The sequence below is a fragment of the Sturnira hondurensis genome, unplaced genomic scaffold (assembly GCF_014824575.4).
Source record: "Sturnira hondurensis isolate 20B ecotype Veracruz unplaced genomic scaffold, ASM1482457v3 Scaffold0020579, whole genome shotgun sequence".
Taxonomy (NCBI): domain Eukaryota; kingdom Metazoa; phylum Chordata; class Mammalia; order Chiroptera; family Phyllostomidae; genus Sturnira; species Sturnira hondurensis.
In genome coordinates, this window is record NW_028093210.1 from 7,153,674 (window position 1) to 7,176,911 (window position 23,238).

The 23,238-nt window shown below is 49.6% G+C and overlaps 1 protein-coding gene across 1 annotated transcript; it reads left to right on the top strand.

Moving 5' to 3' along the window:
* The first annotated feature begins 1,119 nt into the window (after positions 1 to 1,119).
* METTL22 (methyltransferase 22, Kin17 lysine) lies at positions 1,120 to 18,244 on the top strand. The gene is given in 12 exon segments (XM_037029864.1): positions 1,120 to 1,249; positions 1,579 to 1,631; positions 1,634 to 1,745; positions 3,198 to 3,578; positions 8,337 to 8,377; positions 8,466 to 8,610; positions 11,329 to 11,400; positions 13,024 to 13,077; positions 14,061 to 14,141; positions 14,397 to 14,499; positions 16,290 to 16,458; positions 18,134 to 18,244. Coding segments are annotated over 11 exon segments (1,227 nt in total). The 5' UTR covers positions 1,120 to 1,249; positions 1,579 to 1,598; the 3' UTR covers positions 18,170 to 18,244.
* The last annotated feature ends 4,994 nt before the right edge of the window (positions 18,245 to 23,238 follow it).

Sequence of the window (23,238 nt, forward strand, 5' to 3'; positions counted from 1 at the left end):
TCGGTGACTTGGAGTAAGAGGCACTTCATCTCTCTGAACCTCAGGAGTGGTTGAATGGATAAAGGAAGAACTTACTGGTGGAGGGACCATCAGAGTGGCTTGTAAATAACTGTGACTCAGGAATGTGTAAAGCCACCTTCCTCCATGCCCTCCTAAAAGCGACTTCCCCTGGGGACAACTGGACCAGGACTACAACAGATTGTCAAGATGGTCGGCTGGCTCTCCGGCCGGCTCTCCGTGTAATGCGAGTTCAGGAAACACAATTTGTTCGCTTTAAAAAAAAAAATCTGTGTTGCTTGGTCACCCCATCAAACAACCCCCAACCCGCCACCGTATTTTATCCACAGTAGCCACGAAATTGATGTTGACCTTCTTTTGTCTGGAAAAATAAATCCACTTAAGAATGATTAAGACCAAAAAATGCCAGCTTAAGTGCTGCGTGTGTGCGCTTGCGCTCACAAACATCAGTAGCCCTATGTGCTTGGAAGTTCACTTGAAGTAAAACATTTGTATTGGATTTCATTTCCTATTAGACTCCAATTAAGACTGAGATTCTTAATTCCCCGGGACTGGGGACTTGATGAATAGATGAATGAATGAAATAACTACCAGCTATTATAAATAATGCACGAGTACAATTATAAGTAGCTGTCATACTGGTTAACAGCACATGCTTTAAAGCCCTTTTACCCAAGTTGGAATCAAAGCCTCTACATTGAGCAGCTGGGTGACGTCGGGGACGTTCTCTCACGGCCTCTCCCACACGCAGACCCCGCTCAACCACGCAGGCCAGCCCAGCTAACACGGCTGGTGAGAATTGCATCTCCTCCAAGGCCAGAGCTAGGACTGCACCTGGGAGGCGCAGTCCCGAGGAGCCTGCGCAGCAAGCGCAGGTGGGCGGGGCCAGGGGGCTGGGAGGTCAGGCGCCCGCAGAGGGGGTGGGACCACGCCTGCGCAGACTTTCTACCATGGCAGCCGTCTGACTCTTGCAGAGAGTTGGAGTGGGACTCCAGGTTGCGACCCGTAGCTGGTAAGCTCCGGGGAGGTGGCGGGACGGGTTACGATGCAAGAGTTGGCGGGCGGGGGGGGGGGGGGGGGGGGGTTTNGGGGGAGGGGGGCGGGGTGGTTTCTCCCGGCAGCGAGCCCGGTCTTGAAGCCTTGCCACGGACCTGAGGCCCAACTCCTCACTCTCAGTCTCAGAGCGAGCGCAAGTGACAAGCTGTTGATCATCATTGAATCGATCTAACCAGTGAGTATATGGTTGTTTATATGCTCTACCCTCAACTTTCCTGTCTGCTTGAAAATCTTCACTATAAAGTTTGAGAAGAAAAGTTTATGCCATAAATAAGAAACTACTATGAAAATAAACACAGCGCAAACAAATAACACAATTCTAGCTGGATTCTATTCCCTTGCCCAGGCTCGGAGACGTTCTCCTTTAGGAAAAATTACAAGAATTGAGGAGGAAAGCACTTGCCCCAGGTGATACAAAGCTGTTTACCCCCTAGCTGGGGTATGTTTACTGTAAACTACCTCCTTCGGTACCTGCTGTCCTGAAGACCTGTTGTCATCTCTCAGGTGTTGCAGTTCTGTGGTTAATGTGGAGCCCCTGCCATGGTAGCTGGTTCCCACCCCAACCATGGATGAGGTCACCTTCAAAAGCGACACTGTGCTCTCAGACGTCCACCTCTACACCCCCAACCAGAGACACCTCATGGTGCGGCTGAACAGCACAGGGCAGCCTGGTAAGGTCCTGGTGTGTGTGGAGGGACGCAGCACCCTGTGGATCCCATTTTGTTTCCTTATACTCATTTTGTGGGAAAATATTGGGAACACTGGATTAACCATTATCGTCACACCACTTCTTAAGTGCCTTTCTTCCATTGAATAAACTGCTTTACTGAGTTCCTGCTTTGTGGCGGGCCCAAGACTTGATGCTAGAAAAGCAAAAGTGAATGGGTGGAGCTTTGCCTCAGGGAGCCTGAAGTCCTAAAGGGAGAAAGGACACTGGGGCCCCATCTGCCCTCATCCCTCCATCCCCACTACCCGAGTCCAGCACACTTCATCCCTTGCTACCTCCAGCACCTCCCACCAGGGCTCCCTGTCTTTTATTCTGTAGTCTCCCCCACTCATATCCCCAGAAGCCAAGGGGATCTCCTGAAAGTGTAAATCAAATCAAATCACATCACTGCCCTGATTTAGACCCTCCAGTGGCTTCCCCTTGCTATTATAATATTACAATAAAATCAGTCACCTCAGCTTGGCCTGTAAGGCCCAGCTCAAACCAGCCCCTGTCTGTACGTCCACAGTTATTTTCCTCTTCCTTACTGCTCTCTGGCCACTTTCTGCTCTTTTCTGCCTCCTACACACTGCACACATCTTCATCCCTCAGTGCCTTTGCTTTTGCTGTTCACTGACCAGAATATCTTTCCTCGTAGCCCTGGCTCCTGAGATGTCATGTCACACATGCCCTCCCTGGCCACCCTCCCTAGCTACGGTCACCATGCATTAGCTTGTTATTGTGGCATGGCCAATAATTCCCTTTTTTTCATGTCTCAATTTGGATTCCCAGATTCGAGAAGCTGAGGCTCAGACCAGAACAGATAAGTGACTTGCGCAGGGTCAGACAGCCTGGGAAAATGGAGGACTCCAGCCTAGCACTGTCCACTCAAGTTCTTGTAGCTCCTACCTCCAGCCTTCCTCTCCTGGCACACATTCTCTTACTGACACTTTCCTGGCCAACAGATGGCGAAGGATACTTGGTATCCTTGTCCTGTCCTGCACACCTTAAGAAGTAGAATATTGTGGTGAGAAGGGCATCAGCTTAAGGGAGTTGAGCAAACTAGGTTTAGTTTTACCTCAGCCTCAGCCACCTTCAAAGTTGTGTCATTTTGTCAGCTCAGTTAACTTCTAAGGCTCAGTTTAGAGACTTCACAGTACCTGTGAGGATTAAATGAGACAATGTGGGCCAAGTGCCTTCACTGTGTATGCTCATCAAATGGAAGCTGCTCTCAGTGGTAGTTGTGGCTGCTTTTGGTGGCCCCGGTGTCATGGCTGAATCGAGTGGCCTCTTCTGCTGGCACTAGTATGTCTCCATCTGCCTTTAAAACTCTTTTTCAGAAATCAAGTTTTCTGAAAGAGAAGAAGAGAAAAAGAAGACAGCTGGAAATACTCTCCTTTTGTGTTTTGTCTTGCAGTTTTTCTGTCCCATTTCAAGCTTGTGTGGAGCCAAGATTCTCAGATAGACTCAGGGACTGAGGGTGGCGATTACAGAGATGTTCCCACAGAGGAGTCTCTGGCTGGGACAGGCAGCCCTGGGTCCCCTCCTGGGAGTAGCTGCAGCAGTGAGGGTTTTCCCCTCCAGGCCAGTACTGATGCCACTGGCCAGGAAGGGGCAGGAGCTCAACTGGATGAAGATGGGGATTTGGATGTTGTGAGAAGACCGCGAGCTGCCTCTGACTCTGAGCCTGCATGGTGTCCGAGGGACAAGGTACATCCCATGATTCTAACGCAGGAAGAAGATGACATCCTGGGAGATGAAACACAGGAGAACAGCACCTATGATATCATCAGAATAGGTAAGTAAAGGTCTTGTTAGTCTGCCACTAAGACAGCACTGCAGCGTTGATCAGGTCGCAGTGTGTTCAGGCGTTGGCACTGTGTTCAGGCCCAGGCTAGGGCATTGCAGCCAGCAGTCATCACCTCCTCCAGGAAGCCGTGCTGGTGGTGTGGGTCAGGGATAAAGGGTGTCGAACACTCAGCCAGCCTGGCCGGCAGTAGGGACCTCTGAGAGATTCTGGAGCTACAGTGTGACAGAGGAACAGGGAGGTAGATCTCAAATTAATCTGGAGGAGTCTTGTGGGCCAGTCAGATGGACTGGGAACTGGGAGCTAGGAGCCCCATGAGGAGGGAGAGGTGACAAAGAAGCAGGAAAAAGAGGGTAGAAAAGAGGCATCAGCAGGTGGGGTCAAGAGCATCCACCACCCAGGCATAGGGGTGGAACAGAGGGGTTTGGTGTCGCCAGGATTTCAGATCCCTAGAAATGCCAGGAGTGATAAGGATTCAGTTAAACACCTGTTGTGTTCTGATAGTCTACCTACGTCATCTCATGGATTCTTTACAGCCCCCTCTGACGGGGAGTACAGATGAGGAAGTGAAAAGCCCAAGGCCAGGCATGCCACTTGGAAGTGAGGAAGGTTCTGAATCCATGTGATCTGTCTCCACAGCCAGGACTCTTGTCACCCTAGCACTGCTTATTTTAGGGAAAGAAGCTCTGGTTTGAGTCTGTTCATTGAGAACTTGTGCACTGACCTGGGTTGGGGCACGGAGTCCATTGAGGCACTCTCAAAAACAGACAGAATAGCAGCTCTGATCTCCATCTGCCTGTCTATTGAACTGGCAGTTACTGAGTGCCTGCTGGCACCAGGCAGGCTGTGTTTGAGACCACTCCATTGGGACACTTGGTATCCTTGTCCTGCCAGTACCAACGAGTACCAGGCATGGAATTCACATCAGAACCTTGTTCTGTGTGTTCCGTGGATTATTTCTGATCCTCACAGCCTTTCTCGTGAGGAGTATTCCCATTTCCAAGAGGAGGGAACAGTGGCTCAGATGCTGAGGGAAAAGAGCCTCAGGTGCAGGGGCTTATCTGAGCCACAACTCATACCCAGGTCTGTCTGACACCACAGCCCATGTTTTTACCCACATCATGTGATCAGAACATTGCAAATTTCTGTTCTCAAGGTGGGGGTAGGGGCGTCGGTGATGGCTCATTTCACTCTCAGTCCTCACTTGGCCTCCCCAAGGAGGGGAGGTGCAGACTTGGTTATTTCATGAGTCTGTGGCCTCTGGTGTGCATGTGATTAATGTTCTGGGGATTTACTATGCTGCAAGCTAAGAATAAAGTCCCACGGGAAAGGGCTGATGTGTGGCCTGGTCCCCAGCTGCTAATTTCCCTGTCTCCTGGTACCTGGAAGTTCACTTTCCTTTTCAGCTCACTGTCAGTCAGTCCCTACCTGCCGTGAGGGTGGAGAGTGGAAATGTAATCAAGTTCTTGAGCTTAAGCATAACTCGTAATTATTTCATCTGCTGCCATAGCACTGTGACACAGGAGACAGGATCTTGGACTCTGGTATCTGGCAGAGCTTGAGTTTTGAACTGACCTCTGCCCCTCATGGGCCAGGTGACCTCGAGCAAGTGTCTTGCTCACCCAGAACCTCAGTTTTTGCACCTGTGAAGTGGCCTTCCTGGCTTTTTGTGATAATTTTAATAAATAATGCCCAGAAAGTGCCTACTACAGGACCTCGTACAGGGTGCATGCTAAAGAGATGTCACTCTCATGACCATCATTTTTCTGTGATCCATGAACAAAGTCATTTTTTTCAGGTTATGGGCTCATTTGAGAAACGGATTTTTAAAAAGAAAAAAAAAAACTTCCCTGGGGAAGGACAATCTGTTTTCCAGGGGATTATCAAAAACCTAAAAAGTTTATTCATGGGCCTGCTAGGAGGCCACAGACCCAAGGTTCAAAGTAAATTATGATCAGTTTCCCTCATAGGTACAGGAACTGAGACCCAAAGAGAACTCTGAAGGGGAAGGGCTGGAACTCAGGCTATTGGGTGCCAAGTGCCTTGTCCACTGGCTGTGTGAACTGGGCAATTCCCTCAACCTCCCAGAGCTCAGTTTCTTTGTAAAATGGGTATAACCTCCTCCGGTTGTGAGGAGCTAAGTAAGAGAGATGGCATGCGTAAGGCTCTCATCTCAGTACCTGGCACATAATAGGTGTTCAATCAATGTGAAATACTGTCAGCTTTAATTCCTGGGAACTGATTTGAGCAGGGAGAAGGGAGACTGGCTGAGAAAGCAAGTCTGGTTTCCAGCAGGTCTGGAGACGACCCTCACAGTGGCAGGATCCGGATCAGATTCTAAAACAATTTGTCTCACTGCATTAGCTAACTCTGGAGTTTCTCATGGTTGTGGTCATCAGGCTGGGCCCTTCTGTCCTTACAATGCTACCAGAATTATTTAATACAAACTGACTTTCCACTGGGGCAGGAGTGCTGCCCCACCCCAGCCCGGGTTAGGGACACAGCTAAGCCCATGAATGAGGTGGGGATGTTATTTCTATATTTTGTTTAAAAAGCAAACTGTGGCTCTGCCTCTGAGGAATTCAGTGACTCAGGTCACCCGGCTAGAATGTGACAAAACCTGTTCCCACACAGGTCTGTCTGAGCTCAGTCCCTATAAAGGGAATCAACCCCTTGAATACAGCTGGAAGGCAAAACTTAATGTGCATAGAACCCCCTTAGAAAAAATGACCACGTTTGACCGAGATCCTGGGATTGGGGAGCAGAGGACTCCAAGGACGCTGGGCCAGGCAGACTTGAGGGAAGGACTGCAGGAGGCCCACATGAAGGGAGTGTGCAGGGGCTGCAGGTCTGGAGAAGACGGATGGGGCAGGGGTGGGGCCGCTGACACTGAGGGTCTGGAGAAGGACTATGAAAGCGAGGACTCGTGAGGCCTCTTTACTTACCCCAACCCCAACACAAGCCTTCAGCCTGCAAGGTGAGTCCCTGTGTTTTAAACTGTATCCCTGGGCACCCATTCAGGTCCTTCCCTGCTGAGAAAGGAACATTTCTGCCTTCTGGAAGGAGAGGAAGGCGAACAGCAGGCAGTCTGACTTGAACTCCTGTGTTTTCCAGTTGCCAGCTCTGTGACCCGGGGTGGCCTGCTCCATTTCCCCAGCCTCGTTTCCTCATCTTTAAGCCAGCACTTCAGCCTGTTTCACTGGGTGGTTTTGAAGGCTAAGTGGAATCTTACTGGCAAAGCATTTAGCACAGTGTCTGGCTTGGAGAAGGTGCCCTTTCCCTGTGACTTTTACAGGCATAATGCCAAGCCTCAGCCAGTCTCAGTGTCTTCATCTGTGAAACAGGGTGGTGATAACCACCATGGCCATTGTGAAGATCAGGTAATGTAAAATCCCCGCAGCCCAGGCCTGAATTGGGAAGGCGTCTGTCTAATAAGTGTCCCGCGAGGGACTCAGTACTGGTGTTTTGATGGAACTTTTGCCTTAGTTTCAAAGCAAGTGGGTACATGTTGGGCTTTAGCAATCTGAAGTCCTTCTGAAAGCGTGTTTTTACTAAAAGTGACTTCTTCCAAACCACAGTGTCAAAACCAGCCAAGATGCTGTGGGCAGTGCATTAAGAACCTTTTATTCAGGGATCAGATTCTAAATCTGCTTGAAGGACAGAAATCTCATCAGATTTGTTCTGGGGTAACCCTCAGAGCAGTGGCCTGGGTTCCCAGGAGGAATACATGCAACCAGTTTCTCACCTGGCTTGGGGACAGACAGCTGCTGCTTCAGGTGAGCACCAGGCAGAGCAATTGGCTTTAAGTCCTGGATCTCAGTTGAAGAAATGGCACTCATCTGTAAACATGGCAGCTCCCTTGTGACCAAGAGGTGCTCATACCTTAAGTGCTTAAGGGGACCAAAAATAAGTAACATGCAGACTGCCCATCTCACCTCCCAGGGCAGACCCTCATGGAGGGGAGCATCACCCACATTACTTCCAACCTTGCTGTCTCCTCCCCTTCTAGGTCCCTCAGTCCCGCCTCCTGTTCATTGTGAGCTTATGGTCTGATTCTTGCAAGTCCAGTAAGCATGAGAAGCTACCCTACTATGCATGTGTTGTGTGTGTGTTTAAGTTTGATAGCCATCACCATCTCACTTTAAATGTAAGAGCCACTTCTTATTTAACAGCAAAAGTGCTTGCCCTCATTCATTTTTCTCCTTGATCTCATATTTCTATTCTCTTCCCCCAACTGCCACCACCAGATTTTATCCAAACATTTTGTGCTTCAGAATACATTTTACGTACTTCTCTTCACCTAAAAAAGGATATACAGCTCAGAGTTTATTTTGTTAACTTCTCTTGTGGTTCGAAGTGTAAGGAAATATTTGGGGATGAGTTGTGATTGTTATAAGCATCTCTTTGATCACAACAGAAATGTGCCAATTTTAGTAGGCAGTTACTAAACATAAAAAGAGGAATTTGAGTGTGCACTGTTTGATTAGGTTGGCCTACTGTGACTCTGGTCTTCAGACTGTGGGGCAGAGAGATCCAGCTATCTGAGAGTGAGCCCTGCCACCTGGCCTGTGAGTGATGCTCAGATGTCCCTTCCCAGCGGGTAGCACAGCTTGAGTTTCTGCTGCTCCTTAGATTCTCGGCCCCAGTGCCTGTCCCACCATGCCTGCAGATTGCCATGCTCCTCATCTGTGTTATATCCATCCCCATTTTCACAGTGGCCCTTTCTCTTTTGATTTCCATCCTGTCCAGAACACACCATGGCCACACCCCTGGATGATGTTGGCAAGCAGGTGGGTAGGTCTCGTCCACTACCTGTGACCCTGAAGGGTCTCCCCAGAGTCTCACATTACCTGTCATTCTCTGTCAATCTCCCCCCAGGTGTGGCGTGGTGCCCTGTTCCTGGCCGACTACATCCTGTTCCAATGGGACCTTTTCCAGGGGCGTACTGTGCTGGAGCTCGGGGCAGGCACGGGGTTCACCAGCATCATCGCAGCCACAGTGGCACAGACCGTGTATTGTACAGGTAACGCCCACAACCTCTGCTCTGGGGAAGTCATCTCTTCACAGAGCGTGTACTGACTGTGTAAGAAGTGAGTTTGAAATGGAAATAGAACATTGGCTGCTAATGATTTTGCTATTCTGTTCCCTGGTTTTCTGCGCTGTTTTCTCAATGTCAAAATGACCCAACAACACCCAGTCCTTGGTGGCTGGTCGCAGCACCCGCTTCTGCTTCAGAAGCGGCTCTGCTGGGGGTACCTCTGATCACACCCCCATGAAAGAACAAATATCTCAGAAACCACAAAGAATGTGCCTTGTGTATGGCTTAAAAACAAGCTTGTTGTTTTTTTCCAGATTACAGAAACTTTGCGTACTCTTAGTGGAAAACCTATGGAGAACAGCAAATAGAAATTACTCATAATTTTAGAATCCTCCAGTTCAGTCAAGCATATGTAGTTTATTGAGCACCTACTATGTGCTGGACCTGGTTCTAGATGCAGGAGATCCAGGAGTGAATAAAACAAATCAGGTTGTTGTCCTTGGAGAGCATGTTTTAGAATCTGTATTTTGACTCTTATTTCTTTCATAATCTTTTTTCTTTTCCTTAGTGTACACATACTCCCAAACAATAGCTGCTGTCAGACTGGTTGTATTCAGTACTGTGTCCTCCAAAAATAGTGAGAAATATTTTTGAGAGTATTTTCCCATGTCATTGAAAATTATTTATGAATAGGATTTTCTTGACCAAGTGATATTTCTTCTCTTTTTCCCATTGTTCTTTGGGTGGGCATTGTGGCTGCCCCAGGAGTGTTTTGGTTGGGTTGGCGTTTGTCAGCTGCACTGCAGTGAGCACCTTTGTTCATTGTTAGACAAGGTTCCTAGGAGTGAGTGTGACCTTTCTTAAGTTTTTGATCTGTATTGCCAACTGACTTCCCTTTTAATTGTTAATTTTGAAGTATCAGACTCACCAGAAGTTGCTAAAAGAGTACAGAAACTATCACGTACCCTTCACCAGCTCCCTTTAATACAGTTATCTTACATAACCGTACTTGATGAAAACCAGCAAACTGACAGGAGCCTGGTACTGTCACCTAAACTCCAAACTTCCCAACGTGTTCTTATAGGAAGAGTGTTAACAGTTTATGAGAGTGTTATCTCATTAGGGAAATATTAGTATTATGTTTTAAATCTTTAATATGTACTAGTCAAAAATGGTATCTGCTGAGGGGGATGGCATTTCGTTGATTCTTAGTTCACATTTTCCTGGGCTGCTCCTGAGATAGGAAAGAGGAAGCCAGGGATTCCCTGTGCTTCAGACACACTTTTCAGATATTCTGAGTTAACCACTGTCAGGAGCCTGCAGGTAACCACCCTGTTTGACACTCCTTGACAATTTCATGTAGATTGCCAGTGAGCCCTTCCCAGAGACAAACCACAGTGCAACATCCAAGAGCTGTGTTCTATGCCTAGTGCCTAATAGCAGGATGAAATCAAGTTGTCTTATGCCTGAGAGCAATTTACCAACACGAAGAAGAGAGCATGCACTTGGATGGCACATTATGGTTAGCAAAGCCTTTCATGTACATCAGTACCTGCTCGTAACTTCACAGTGACCCTGGGCAGTTGCCAGGGAGCGTGTTATCATCCCTTCGTCCAAGTGGATAGATTGAGGCTAAGGTCAAATGACTGGCCAAGATCATATGTGATAAGGGGTGGGGGAACAGCCCCAGGGCTCCAGGCTCCCACCTCTACTCAGCCAGAGCTGCCACTCAGCTGTTTCATGGGTGACAATCCCACACAAGATCTGTTTTGACAGAACTATTGTAGAGGCTTAAAAACTTCTGAATGTGCTATCAGGCACACACCATCAATATTCTCTCTACCCAGTGGCCCAGGAGAAGGGATCAGTGGGTCCACTTGTGAGCAGGGAGCTGTCCCTCTTTACCAGGCTCTGCATGGTCCATGGAATAGAGACAGCGGGTGGGATGGGGACATCACAGCCACAGTGAACAGGCAAGTGTCATTAACAAGGCTTTTCTGTACCTTCCACACATAAGTTCTCTTAATTAAAAATTAATTTTTTGGAAAATCACTGTCCCCTCTACCTCCCCTCACCCCCTACAGCAAGGATTCACTGCACTGCAACTCAGTTCTGCTGAAATGATAGGACTCCCCACCTGGTCAGAGTGGCAGGTAGCTGGGGGAAGGTGCAGTTGGCAGTGAATCGTGCACAGGAGAGCATGCCTCCAGCCTGTTTGAGTCTGCTGTGCATATCCATTAATCTCAGCCGAACACCCTTCTAATTCTGGTCAGTTTTCTGTGGTGTCAAAGAGTGGGCCTCGATTTGGAGTCAGACATAACCTGGGTTGGGATCCCAGCCCTTGCTCTAAGCAGTTACATGACTTTCCTTGAGTCTCTTTCTCTGTGAGATGGGAACCATGATACCAGGTCACGGGGTTGTTAGAAACACTTGGGATGGGTTGGGAGAAGTGCCGTGCAGGTTCGTAAGCTCACAAAATGTAGAAAAGGGGAGCTCGTGCCCTTCCCTCTGGCATGCACAGTGTCTCCGCTAGGATGATCATCTCTTATTTAAAGAAAAGTTTACTAGAAAGAGCCTTCAGGTGACCTTGTTTTTGCACATTTCTGTCATCATGCTGTTGATACCAGCTCTCTCCAGGCAAAAGTTCAGAGATAAAAGTGTCATAATGGCTGATGCTTTATGTCACTCCCTCTGTCATTCCAGATGTCGGTGCAGATCTCTTAGCCATGTGCCAGCGAAATATTGCCCTCAACAGCCACCTGACTGCCTCTGGAGGTGAGGCCCAGCAGGTCTTCCACCTGGGAGGGAGGTATCCTTGGCAAGTGGGACAAATACCCCAGATGGTGACCCTGAGAGATGGGGTTCCCCCACTTCCATCTACACCAAGATGAATGCAGGGAGCAGACATAGTCTTAGCTTCTCAGAGCTTCACATCCTCCATGATTCTCTCCTGGCATCATCTCCCCTTCCCACAGCCACCACCACATTCTACTTCAGCCCCATCCCTCCTGGACATCGTAGTGGCCCCCTGCCCAATCACCTAGCTCCCTGTCTGACCATGCTGCCATCCATGTAGCATCCCGAGTGACCTGTCTAGATGCAAGCCTGGCCCCTTCAAGGGGTGAGGTCCAAGCTCTTCCTCTGGCTCCCAAACCTCCTGGTCCAGCTCCTGCTTGCCTTTCCTGCCTCCTCTGCTAGCAGTCCTGCTCCAGCTCTGCATCCAGTGAGCCAGGAACTCATTTCACATGCTCTTTCCTCTGTCTGGAATGTTTCCCCTGCCCCACCAACTGCTTGATCTTCAGGTTCTGCACCACCTGTAGGAATAAGCTTAAGTGCTGTATGCCAGCAGCCAGCTCCTCACCGGACTGCCTGTCAAGACCTTCCTCCTCTGAGCAGCCTGGGGCACTTTTCCAGATTCAGATCAGGGCATTCCAGCTACCAAAGTTTTTGAGAGATTTCCCATTGTTCTCAGAGCACAGACTGAATTGAATTCCTTTGCTTGTCTGAGATCCTGCAGGGTCTGGCCCTGCCTGTCTGTAGCCCTGCACACGAGTGGTTCCTCCACTCCAGCCCTCCAGGCCTTGCTGGAGGTTCTCCTTCCCTTGGTCCTGTGCAGTTGCTGTTCCCTCTGCCTGGAATGGTCTTATCTCCCTCTTCCTCCTATTGGTTCCTGATTATGCTTAGGTCTTCAGAACTCCAGATGTGGTCACAGCCCTGTAACAGACACTCATGACACCTTGAACTGTTGCATTTGAAATTTGTTTATGTGACTGGTTGGCTGGTGTCTACCATCCCGTTAGACCACATGCCAAATGAGGGCAGGGGCCTTTTCTGTGAGCCTTTTGCTGTGGGCCTTTTCTGTGAGCCTTTTGCTGTGAGCCTGACTGCTGCCGTTACCTTTGTTGAATGCCCAGTGTGTAGGAATCAGTCAGGAAGGACAGGAAGGAAGAAGCAGGTGTGAATCGCCTTCTCTGGGCCTTTCCTGACATGCCCCCCCATCATCAGACACAAGCTCCTCTCTCCCCTATGCACCGGACACACGCCTTTAACATTGCCATGACCAAGCTGCTTTGTCTGTGTCTGATAACTTGCCAGTCTCTCAGCTGTGGTCCCCAAGGTTGGGCACATGTCTCATAAATCTTTGTATTTCCTGTGTTCGACATAGGACCTGGTACTTAGCACTCAAAAAATGCTGGATGGATGGTTGGTTGGGTAGAAGACAGAGAGGATATATATGGATGAGTGGGAAGAATGGGAAGATGCGTGGATAGGAAGGAGTGAGGGAAGATACCAGAAGGGTGAGAGGATGGATAGATGGGTGGATTTTGGTCTACAGTGTGAAGTTTCTCTTTTCTCCTAATTGTAGAGTTTGGAAAGTTCTTTGTTTATATTTTACAGGCAGTGTAGTTAAGGTCAGAGAACTGGACTGGCTGAAAGACAACCTCTGCACAGGTATGTGTCTTCCTCTCATATCCCATTTGATTCATTGGTTCCTGGTAACATCTCAAGGCCATTGGCCTTGTGGCCTTGACTGACAGCAGAGTCCCAGCTGCTGCCACAGTCCACAGCTCACAGCAAGTTCTCTCTATGAGCTGAAAGTGACAGATGTCATTCTTGGGCACCTGCTGCATTCATGAACACTTGCATTCATGTTATTCAGACCTCACAGTGTCACTGTACAGTAGCTACAATAATCCTTGAATAATGATGGAACACTGATGCTCGGGGTAGATGCCTACCCAGGGCTGTGCAGCTGGTGCTTGGCAGGGTCAGGGTGTGAACTCAAGTCTCAGGTACCAGGGCTTGGACCACTTCTCTGCAAACAGTGGTGCTGGGCAACCACCTGCACTTGATGCCCTGCCCCCTGCCCACAGCAGGGAGCCACATGGCTCTAGGACCCTGGGTGAGGGTTTTCTAAATTCCTTATACAAACTGTTTCACACCTGTACACTTGCTCTTCTTTGCATGAAAACTTCTTTTCCATGTAAGACATCAAGTGGAGAAGATCATTGCTTGTTGAATTCCTGTCACCTACCAACCATGTAGCATATCTTAGGTCCTGTCACCTCCCCAGCCATCCTCTGAGGAAACCATTCTAGCGTGGAACCTAAAACCCAGATTGGTCAGAGGTCAGGAGCCATGGACACAGGTACAGATCATGTTCTGCACAGGCTACTTAGAAAGGCAAAGGGTGAGACCAAAATCTGCCTGCCCTTCGCTGACTGCAGCTGCCCTCTAGCAGAAAGGGCACCTCGTTCACTGTAGGTCTCTGCAGGGGCAGCCCTGTCCCTGAAACTGGGCCCTGGGGATTGGGGCTGCCTGACAGTGCCCCCCACACCGCAGCCCAACCCCATTTCTTCTCCTGAAGCCTCTTTCAGTCAGTCTCCCAGTGAGAAAGGAGGGAGCACAGAATAGCCTTTTTTCCTTCTTCACAGATCCTGACGTCCCCTTCAGCTGGTCAGAAGAAGACATCTCCGACCTGTACAGCCACACCACCATAATGCTTGCGGCCGAAGGTAAGAATGCCCTCCCCTCATAGCTGGTGTCCTCACCACGTGTAGCCAAGTGCAGTGTCTCTGCCACTGCAGAGTTCTCCACATGTTAGAGGCATCTTCCAAGGACATCCTGCGTGTCTACGTGCATGTCAATTCTGAGGGCTGTTGCTGCCATGTTTATAAGGGTTCAGTCCACAGTGCCCGTGTGGACCTCTGAGGAATGGATTTCTCTGCTATCTGTATGTTTTCCCTTTGTGCCCTTTTTCTTCCCCACAGTGTTTTATGACGATGACTTAACTGATGCTCTGTTTAAAACGCTCTTCCGGCTCGCTCACAAGCTGAAAAACGCCTGCACAGCCATTCTCTCTGTGGAGAAGAGGTGAGCTCCGTGCCGGGGGGGGCGTGCCAGTGTTCCCGAGAGCAGGTCTCTCGCCTTCTGCAGGTGTCGGGGTAGTGTCCCTGAGACTGTCAGGACACCCTTTGTGTGTCCTTTCCTTTCAATTTCATCCACATGCCCACCCCGCCTGTGTGCAGGCACTGCCGTTACCTTTCTTCAGATGGAAGAGACGTCCAAGGGACAGCTAGTCAGTAGTCGAGGACCTGCGTGCAGGCCATGCCCCAGAGCGGAGCCACATGGACACCGTACTCTGTTAAGGGCCTCTGCTCTTTCTGAACGTTTCCTCTGGGACGCCCTCTGTCTCCTTGAGTCCCCCAGGTCTCCCTGCTGCAGACACAGCCCCTCCAGGACGTTTCTGCTTGAATATCCTAAGACATTCGGGCTCCTACTGATGGAGTGTTCATCTTATAATAGATGCAGTGCCAGGCACTCTGTGCACAATTTTCTCTAGCTTTTCTGAAGGCAGTTTGGAATATGTATTAAAAGCCATAAAACCGAATGGAATTATTGACCCGGCAATTCAGCATCTAGAAATTCACCCTATGGAAGTGATCACAGCTCTGTTCAAAGCCACCCACTTGTTGTTTATACTGGTAGTGTCTAGGACACAGGTGGCAAACACAAGGCCCATGGGTCAAATCCAACCCTCCACCTTGTCTCATCCAGCCCGGCACCTTGTTTTCACCCAGCAGCACTGAGCTCCTTGCACCTAGTTAAGGAGTAGTTACATTTACACAGTCCTAAAATTACATTAGGCCCTTCGAAGGCAGCCGCAGGCTGATGTGGCCCCCGGTGAACAAGAGACTGACACCCCTGACCTAGGACTGCCTGCAAGGCCCATGTGACCATGGGCAACACGTGAACCTCACCCGAGTCCTAGTTTTATAGACCAGGAAGGAAAACATTGAGATGGTCAGGGAAAGTTGCATACTGACGAGACAGTTAGTGGTAAAGAATTAGCATTGAATATGTTTTAAGCAAAAAGGGCCTTTAAATGCACACAGATGTATGTATGGAAGAAATAACTATGATGTCTGGCATTTTCTTTTTAATCTATGGAAGGGAGCAGAGGTGACAGTGGCTGAAGCTAGGCAGTTCATATACTGTTCTCGCTCTTTTTATATCTGATGTTTTTCATAATGGAAGATTTGGGGGGGACAGGGAAAGAGGCAGAGGGTTCAGATTTCACATTACTTGTGTCGCCCACCAAGGTATGGAAAGGTGTGGAAAGGTGTGAGTGGCCCCACTGGAGATGCTCTGTGAGGACTCGTTTCTGAAGTCGCCCTCCAAAACCTCCCCAACCCCACCAGCTTCCCGGAAGCATTCTCTCTGCCCACCAGGTTGTCACAGGCCTCTGCACCCCCCTCTAGCCATTCATCATACAAAGAGTCATGAGCAAGCCGTGCCCAGATCTGTGCTGGGTGGTGACGGCAGGGTGAGCAGACACACACACAGAGCCCCAACCTTGGGTGTTGGTCTGTGTCCACTCCTGCACCAGTGGTCGCCCCTCAGGGCAGTGGTGTTGCCTTGAGCGCATGACTTCACCTCTCTGAGGCTCAGTTTCCACACTTGTGAGATGGAGGTGAAATTCCACCTTCCAGGCTGTCCTATAGACTCGGAGAGGCAGTGCACATAGAAGCTCAGCACACAGTACCCACCCTGTGAAAACTCTGAGGCATGGATGAGATCAGAGGCAGCAGGAAGGCAGGTTGTGAGAGAATTATCAGACCCTCCCAGTGGTGATGGGCAGAATGCTGGCCACTTGTTTGCAGGCTGAACTTCACTCTGAGTCACCTGGACGTCACGTGTGAAGCCTATGACCATTTCCACTCCTCCCTGCACCAGCTGGAGAAGCACAGGGATGGCCAGCTACGCTTTACGGTGGAGCCGCTGGAAGCCTCCTTCCCTCAGTACCTCGTGTATGAGCGCATCCGGCAGCTGGTAGGTGCGGCCACCTGCCTTGGGGCCACTGTTGCCCCGGTACGATGCTGCTGAGTTGGGCAAAGTGTTCTCTTTAGTGAAGCCCATGGCGGGTTCCCACCCTGCTCTTAACAGTCGCCACGTCCAGGGCTGAGCCTGCCAGGTGAATGATCAGCTTTGTAGCACGTTCTGTCCCTGTGGCAGCTGAGACACCAGAGGAAGCAGGCCCGAGGGGGGAGGTCGTTTGGGGCGCAGGAAGTCAGAGAGCGGCACTTGGTTGGGTTGGAGGTCTTGATACAGGGACTTCGGGTGCTTATGGTCACATCTTCATGGAGGAAAGGTGCTGGCCTTTCAGACTAGGCACCGATGACCCTCCTGACCCTGCACAATGGGATCCTGCCAGATTCCGCCTCTTATGTTATCCTGGTAACAGTACCTGTGCCACGTGTTATGCTGAGCCCATTTCATCACTGTCTCAGTTACTACCACAGCAGGTCACTCGGCCAGGGCACCGCAGAGCCACATGGCTTCAAGTGCTATTTTAAACCCAGCCCTTGGAGAAAATTTGAAAAGTCAAAATTACCCTTGAAAATTCTGTAACATTTCCAGGAGCTGGATTCACAGAAGTCCAAAGCCCCAGAATTTATATCTTTTATACTCTGCCTTTTAGCTGTGGCCTCCCTTTCTTTGGGTCTGTGGAGACCCGGGCCTGGCTCTAAGGAGGAAAGGCGGGAAGGAGGCTCACACAGGGTCCTCCCTCCCACTCTCCTGCTCCAGAAGTAAGCGCAGCAGGGCGTTTGTGTGGTTGCCGTTGCAAGAAGGTGTGTGTGTGTGTTCACATGCTGCTGAGTGGGCTCTGACTCCCGGGGACCCTGTGAATGCATGATGCCCACAGTGTCCTGTCCTCAGTGGCACTGCTCAGCCCTCCTCATGCCTGTGGCTTCTTTTATGAAGTCAGTCCATCTCATATTTGTCCCTTTTCTTCCTGGTGCCTTCTGTTTTTCCCAGAATTACTGCCTTTTCCAAAGAGCCCTGCCCATCAAGATGTGCCCAAAGTAGGACAGCTTAGTTGTATCATTTTGGCCTCCAGCAATGTGTAAGCCCTGATTTGCGCGAGGATCCACTTGTTCATCTTTCTGGTATCCAGACGATTCCTAGAGTTTTTCTCCAAAACCTTATTTCAAATGAATTTTATCAGTCTTCTTTCCCGTCCAACGTTCTGCTTCCATTTATTGCTGTGCCACCTCTGGGCAGCCTGGTCCCTGCCCAGTACCCTGATGCTTGTCGGCCTCCCAGGAGACAGCTAACAGGATGTGAAATTTCCACCAAGAATCTAGTGTGTGGTTGTACCTCCTCACCTGTGGCCAAGAAAATAAACTGCTTCTAAATTCGGGAGCTGTGGTACAGGGCACTAAAGCCCTCCCTAAATGGAGAAACTGTGGCCACTTGCTGCCGTTCTCTGGTCTGTTTTGATCTTGGGGCGTCCTGATGCCTCCCGGATGCATGCTGGGCCTTACCCATCCGGCTTCCCTTCCACGGTGAAGCAGAGAGAACAGCCCGGAGTGCCCCACTCCTGCAGTAGTCTGCATGTTGCCCTGGGCTCACGTGTTTGTTCTTTGCTAATTACATCGCTTTATGAAACTGTGACTCCTCATTTGTGCCTCTGGGACGTCTCTCCTTTCTCTGTGTGCTGCAGGAGCTGTGGAAGATCTTTGTGGAACCGGTAACGTGACCATCACATCTGCAGGCACAGGTCCTCGGCCGTTCTTCTGATAGTTTCTAATAAAATAAAAGGTTCACGGTGTGACGTGCTTGAGATGTTATTGTATTTTAAATGTAGCAAGCATGACCTTATATGATCCAAAACAGTTTTTTGGAGTCAGTGGCTGCCTCTCGGTAGCAGCCTGGGAACGTTACTGCTCTGGGCTGCAAGTCCGCGTTCTCGTGCTGCTGACTTGCAGCGTGTTGCAGGATGGTTCCGAGAGCTGCTCGGTCAGATTGGGCAAATGTTCTCAGCTCGAGTTCGTTTGCACTTCGCTTGGGTCAGGGCACCCAGGGCTGCGCCAATAGCCTTTAATGGTCCCCTCTGCCATCTTCTTACAAATATTGTCACCACGATTACTGTAATAACCCCATGGAAATTGAGACACTGAAGCCTCTTTCCCATCATGGCTGCGGTGCGGGTGCTCCGTCCCTGTCCCTCTGCAGAGGGCCCTGGGGGGGAGGGGGCAGAGCTAGGTGGCACTGTACTCTCCTGGCAGGTGGCCTTTGTTTCCTGCTTTAACCCTTTATAACCAAAATGCGTGTGCCTGTCTGTCTTGTCTTTTTCTCTGTGCTTCTCCTGTTTCCATCCCTCCCTGTCACTCACTCTATGGCTCTCCTACCATCTCTCCCTCCTTCTATCCTTTCCCGTTTGGATCCCATCGTCCTGCTGCCCTTGGCTCTCCCTGTAGCACCCTTTCCCCTGGCGTGCTTCTCCTGTGCACTTTCCTCCAGGGCCCAGCATAGCCCAGGCCTCCTGGCTTCTCTCTGCCCCTCCAGCTCCAGCTGTCCTTGCCTACACTCACCCCTCCCCAAGCACCCACATTCGTTTACGAGGCTCATCATACCTGCTGCCACTGACTTACCTGGACCCTAGGGCCAGGCATTTGCAAGTCTTATTTCATCTCCCTAGCCACTCTAGGTCAGCAGCCTGACTGTACCCATTTAACAGTTGAGGAGACTGAGACTCCAAAAGGATAAAGTCTCCATCCTCTTGGGCCTCCAAGGTCAAAGCCCTTGTTTGTCTTAATAGCAATATATTCCTGGTGAATGATCTGGCCCAGACTAGGTTTTCAGCATGTGTTGAATGAAACACTAATGAATTACTGCTAGAACAGTGCTTCCCAGTTTCCGGCTCCAGGGGCATTTGGCCATGTTTGCAAATAATGTTTGGATAACAAGTCAGAGAGGTGGTGCTAATGACCAGGGTGCTGCTAAACATCCTACGGTGCACAGTATAGCTCCCCGCACAACTAAGAATGATCGAGCCCCAAATGTTAATAGTGCTGAGGCTGAGAAACCTGGACCTGAAATAAGAGAATTCGCTACTTTAGGAAAGAAAAATGGGTCTCAGCTGAACCTGCAGTGAAGGCGATACAGGAGAATGAATCTCACCCCTTTCCCCTGGGACTGGGAAGAAAAATCTACACATATTAGCCCTAAATTTCATAAAAGCCCTAAAAGGCAGGAGTGATCCTATAATGAGAAAGCTGAAGTTCAGAGAGGTTAAGCAACTTGCTCAACATCACTCAGCTGCCAAGTGTCAGAGTCGAGTCAAGCTCAGAGCTTGCACCCATCTGATGCCGACACCCATGCTCTTCTCACCAGCAGCAGTGGCGGTGGCATCCCCTGGGAGCTTGTTAGGGCAGCAGCAGCCCCAGCCCAGACCGGAGTTGAATCTGGGACAGGACTCCGGGAGGCTTGTATGCACAGTGGTTTCAGAAGTACAGCCTTTGAGCTACTCCCGTTTTCCAGGGTTCCTACACAAAAACCATCCCTGATAGACTTGCAATGATGGACAGAGTCGCAGAATGTGACGGGGTATATCAATAATGAGTCTTCAAAAGAGAACCCCACTAAACAGCCCACCACTGCCAATATGTCAGCACCAACGGCGACGTTTTCCTAGCACTCCTGGGGACAAGTCCATAAACATAATTGGCACCAAGCAACGCAGTTGTCATGCCTTTCACCTGGAGCATTAAGGCGAATGCTTTTATATCTAAGCCACTCGGCCTGAAAGCTTCCTCTAAGTGGAGACGAAATAATCTTGACCCACTGTAATTCACAGCACCATCAGATTCTTCTCCGAGTGTAAATGTACCCTTCTCACTGTTTTATGGCTCTGCTTGAGCCTCTGTAAGTGCTCGTTTAGCTGTGATATCTCAAAATCATCAAACCAGTGAGATATTCTTCTGGGGAATTAACCCAAGCCATTGGACTCATTTCTTTTTTCGGGCACTTCTGAATATTTTCAGAAATATATATGGCCCAGGAAGGGGCCTTGGTTGTTCAAGCCTGCACGGGAAAGGTGTGGTAAACCCAACAAGTAGTGGTGCCCCAGTCCTTCTCAAATGACGGTGCATGCAAGTCACCTGGGGTCTCACCAAACTGGAGATTCTGACTCCAGCCTGGTGGGAGGTCAGTGCTGCAACTTAACTAGCTCCCAGGTGACACTGGTGCTGCTGGCCCAGTGGCCACACTGTTAAGAGTGAGGCTTTGACACCTGGTTAAGAGCATAGACTTGGGTTGGGCAGACTTGAGTCTGACTCCACCACAGACCAGCCAGATGACTTTGGACCCATGAGCTAGCCTCTCTGAGCCTCAGCTTCCTCATCTGTGAGATGGTGAGACTGCTCTTCACAGGGTTATTGTGAAGATTATGCTAGGTAATTCATGTAAGATGAGACATTTTCGGTAGATTGCAGATATTGTCCTAATAGAGTTTTTTGGTTTGGAAGCATTTTCAACTTGTAGACTGTGGCCTGCATGACTCCTCAGGCTTAATTGTCACTTGCTAGAGAAATCATTTTGAGCAAACGACACCTACCTCTATAAATAAAATGGGGTCCCTTTGTGCCCTACCCTATGGCAATAGCTGGGTGAAGAGCAAATGGAAAAAGTTGTGTTGAACAGCCTGCCTTAAATTCCAAGCTCCATGTTATCCCCCAGGGTTACTTTTGGGGGATCTGGGAGCCCCTTAGAGGAATAGGCAAGGGATCCTCTGCATCACTGACCCCATATCCAACAAGACTCCCTGAGGGCTGCTGGGAAGGGGAACGGGCTGCCCGGGCTCAACCTGTGAGTCCAAGTTCTTTGTACAGATTGAAGATAGATGTGGGCTGCTGGGTCTGCCCCATCTGTAGTGAGGCCCTTGCGTGTGGGCTGACCTTGGCCCGGAGCCATGAGGTGGTGGCAGACCCTGGCCCTACATGGCTCTGATATAAAATATTGGTAGGAGACCCAGCTTGTCCCAGCTTGTCCCATCAAACTGACCCACCCACACCTTAGCCCTTAGCTGCAGCAACCAAACGTGTCCCTAGTGGATTCAGGGGCAGAGTAGCTGTGTGCAGGGTGCTGGTCCTCCCAGTGGGGTGGTGCCGCTGTATGTGTGGTGTTTCCTGTCTTACATCCTTCTAGAAAGCCAGGTGAGTGAAGTATTAGATTGACACCTATTGCATCTTGGGAGTAAGATTGCCAGTTCAAACCCACTTCCATGCCGAGCAAACGGTGACGCCTCCAATATTGGCAGTAGATGGGGTTTCAACCATGGATCGCAGCTTGAACCTGGGAGACCCTCCAGATTATGCTGTTTCTCACACAGCAACTCAGCACAGTGCCCCAAATGGGGTGTCCGCAGGGTTTGCCCATTTTCAGCATTAGTTAGTGATTCTGCCCAGCACCAGTGGGTGGCCAACTGGTGATTTTCAAATCTGTAACTATTAAGTGATGTTATGGTCTCTCTACCAACAGACTGAGAAATCGACCTGATGGTTTTATGAATTTTAGCCTTGTCAAAGCCACAAAGGACCATGCTACACCAAAAGTTAGGGGGCAGGGCCAGCGCTGGACCATAGGTTTGGGTGACAAGAAGTGCCTGCATTCTTGGGGACAGCCCCACTATCTGTTCTCACACAGGCACTCCTCCCTGTCAGACTGTCTGCATTCAGTGAATAAGATTTGGATGTGGGTAGCTAAACATCAATGGGATGAATGGAAAGGGTAGGGAAGTGAAGGAAGAAATACCACCACCAGTGATTGAAGGCCACTGGAAATAAAGCTAGCTCAAATGCAGTGTACAAATAAATTAATAGAAAAATCTATCTCTATTGATAGATGCCCAGTCGAAGTGGGTCTCAGACTAGTTTCCCATGGGTAGGACATGGCGATTTTAAGTGGAAGACTTAATAATGATTAAAACCTAACTTTGTTTTTGAGTTGCCCTATGTAGTAAAGCCTTAATTAATGAGAACTGAGTGCACTCAACCTGCTTCCCTGTCAATTCCAAGGCTCAAGCCACTGGGTGGTACGAGTAGGACAGGGACTTGGATACAGGATCACAGCACATCAGCACTGGCTCCTAAACCTAACATCTGGGCAGGGAGGAGCCTCCTAAGGATGACCTCAGGGGAGAAATTTGGAGCCAGGCTCCAGCACAATGCTCTGTGGAGATCCTGGAAAATCAAGATGGCAACAGCCAACTCTTCCAGATACTTTACATGCATTAGTTCACTAAATCCTCCGACACACACAAGAATGTAGTGCTGACCTCATTTTACGGTTGGGTAAACTAAGGCACAAAGGCAGGCCAGGTAATTCTCCCCAGGTCATACAGGTGGTGGGGGACGGACATAGGATCTGAACCCCGGCAGTCTGGCTCTAGGGTCCACCCTCACCCATCAGGCTGACCACCAGTCTGAGTAGTTCCCCGACATGGCACAGCTTATAAACGGCAGCTCTAAGGGATGTGTGTCTACCCAGGAAGTTCCACTGCACTGTTAAGCTCAGGTCAATCCGGGGGCATTGGACTGGGGAAAGTGGGTGGTAAGACACCTTTGCCCTTGGTACTGTATACACATTTTGTCTTTACAACCAGCTGAGGGTGACATCCAGTGTGGGTTATTTTTATGGTTTTCATTTTCACTGAAAATAAAGAGAAAAGAAAATGAGGTTCTCACACATTCACATCCCCCACCCCAAACACTGCCTCTACCAAGAGATGCATTTGAAAGCAAGTGGGTCAAACCAAGCATTTCGAAT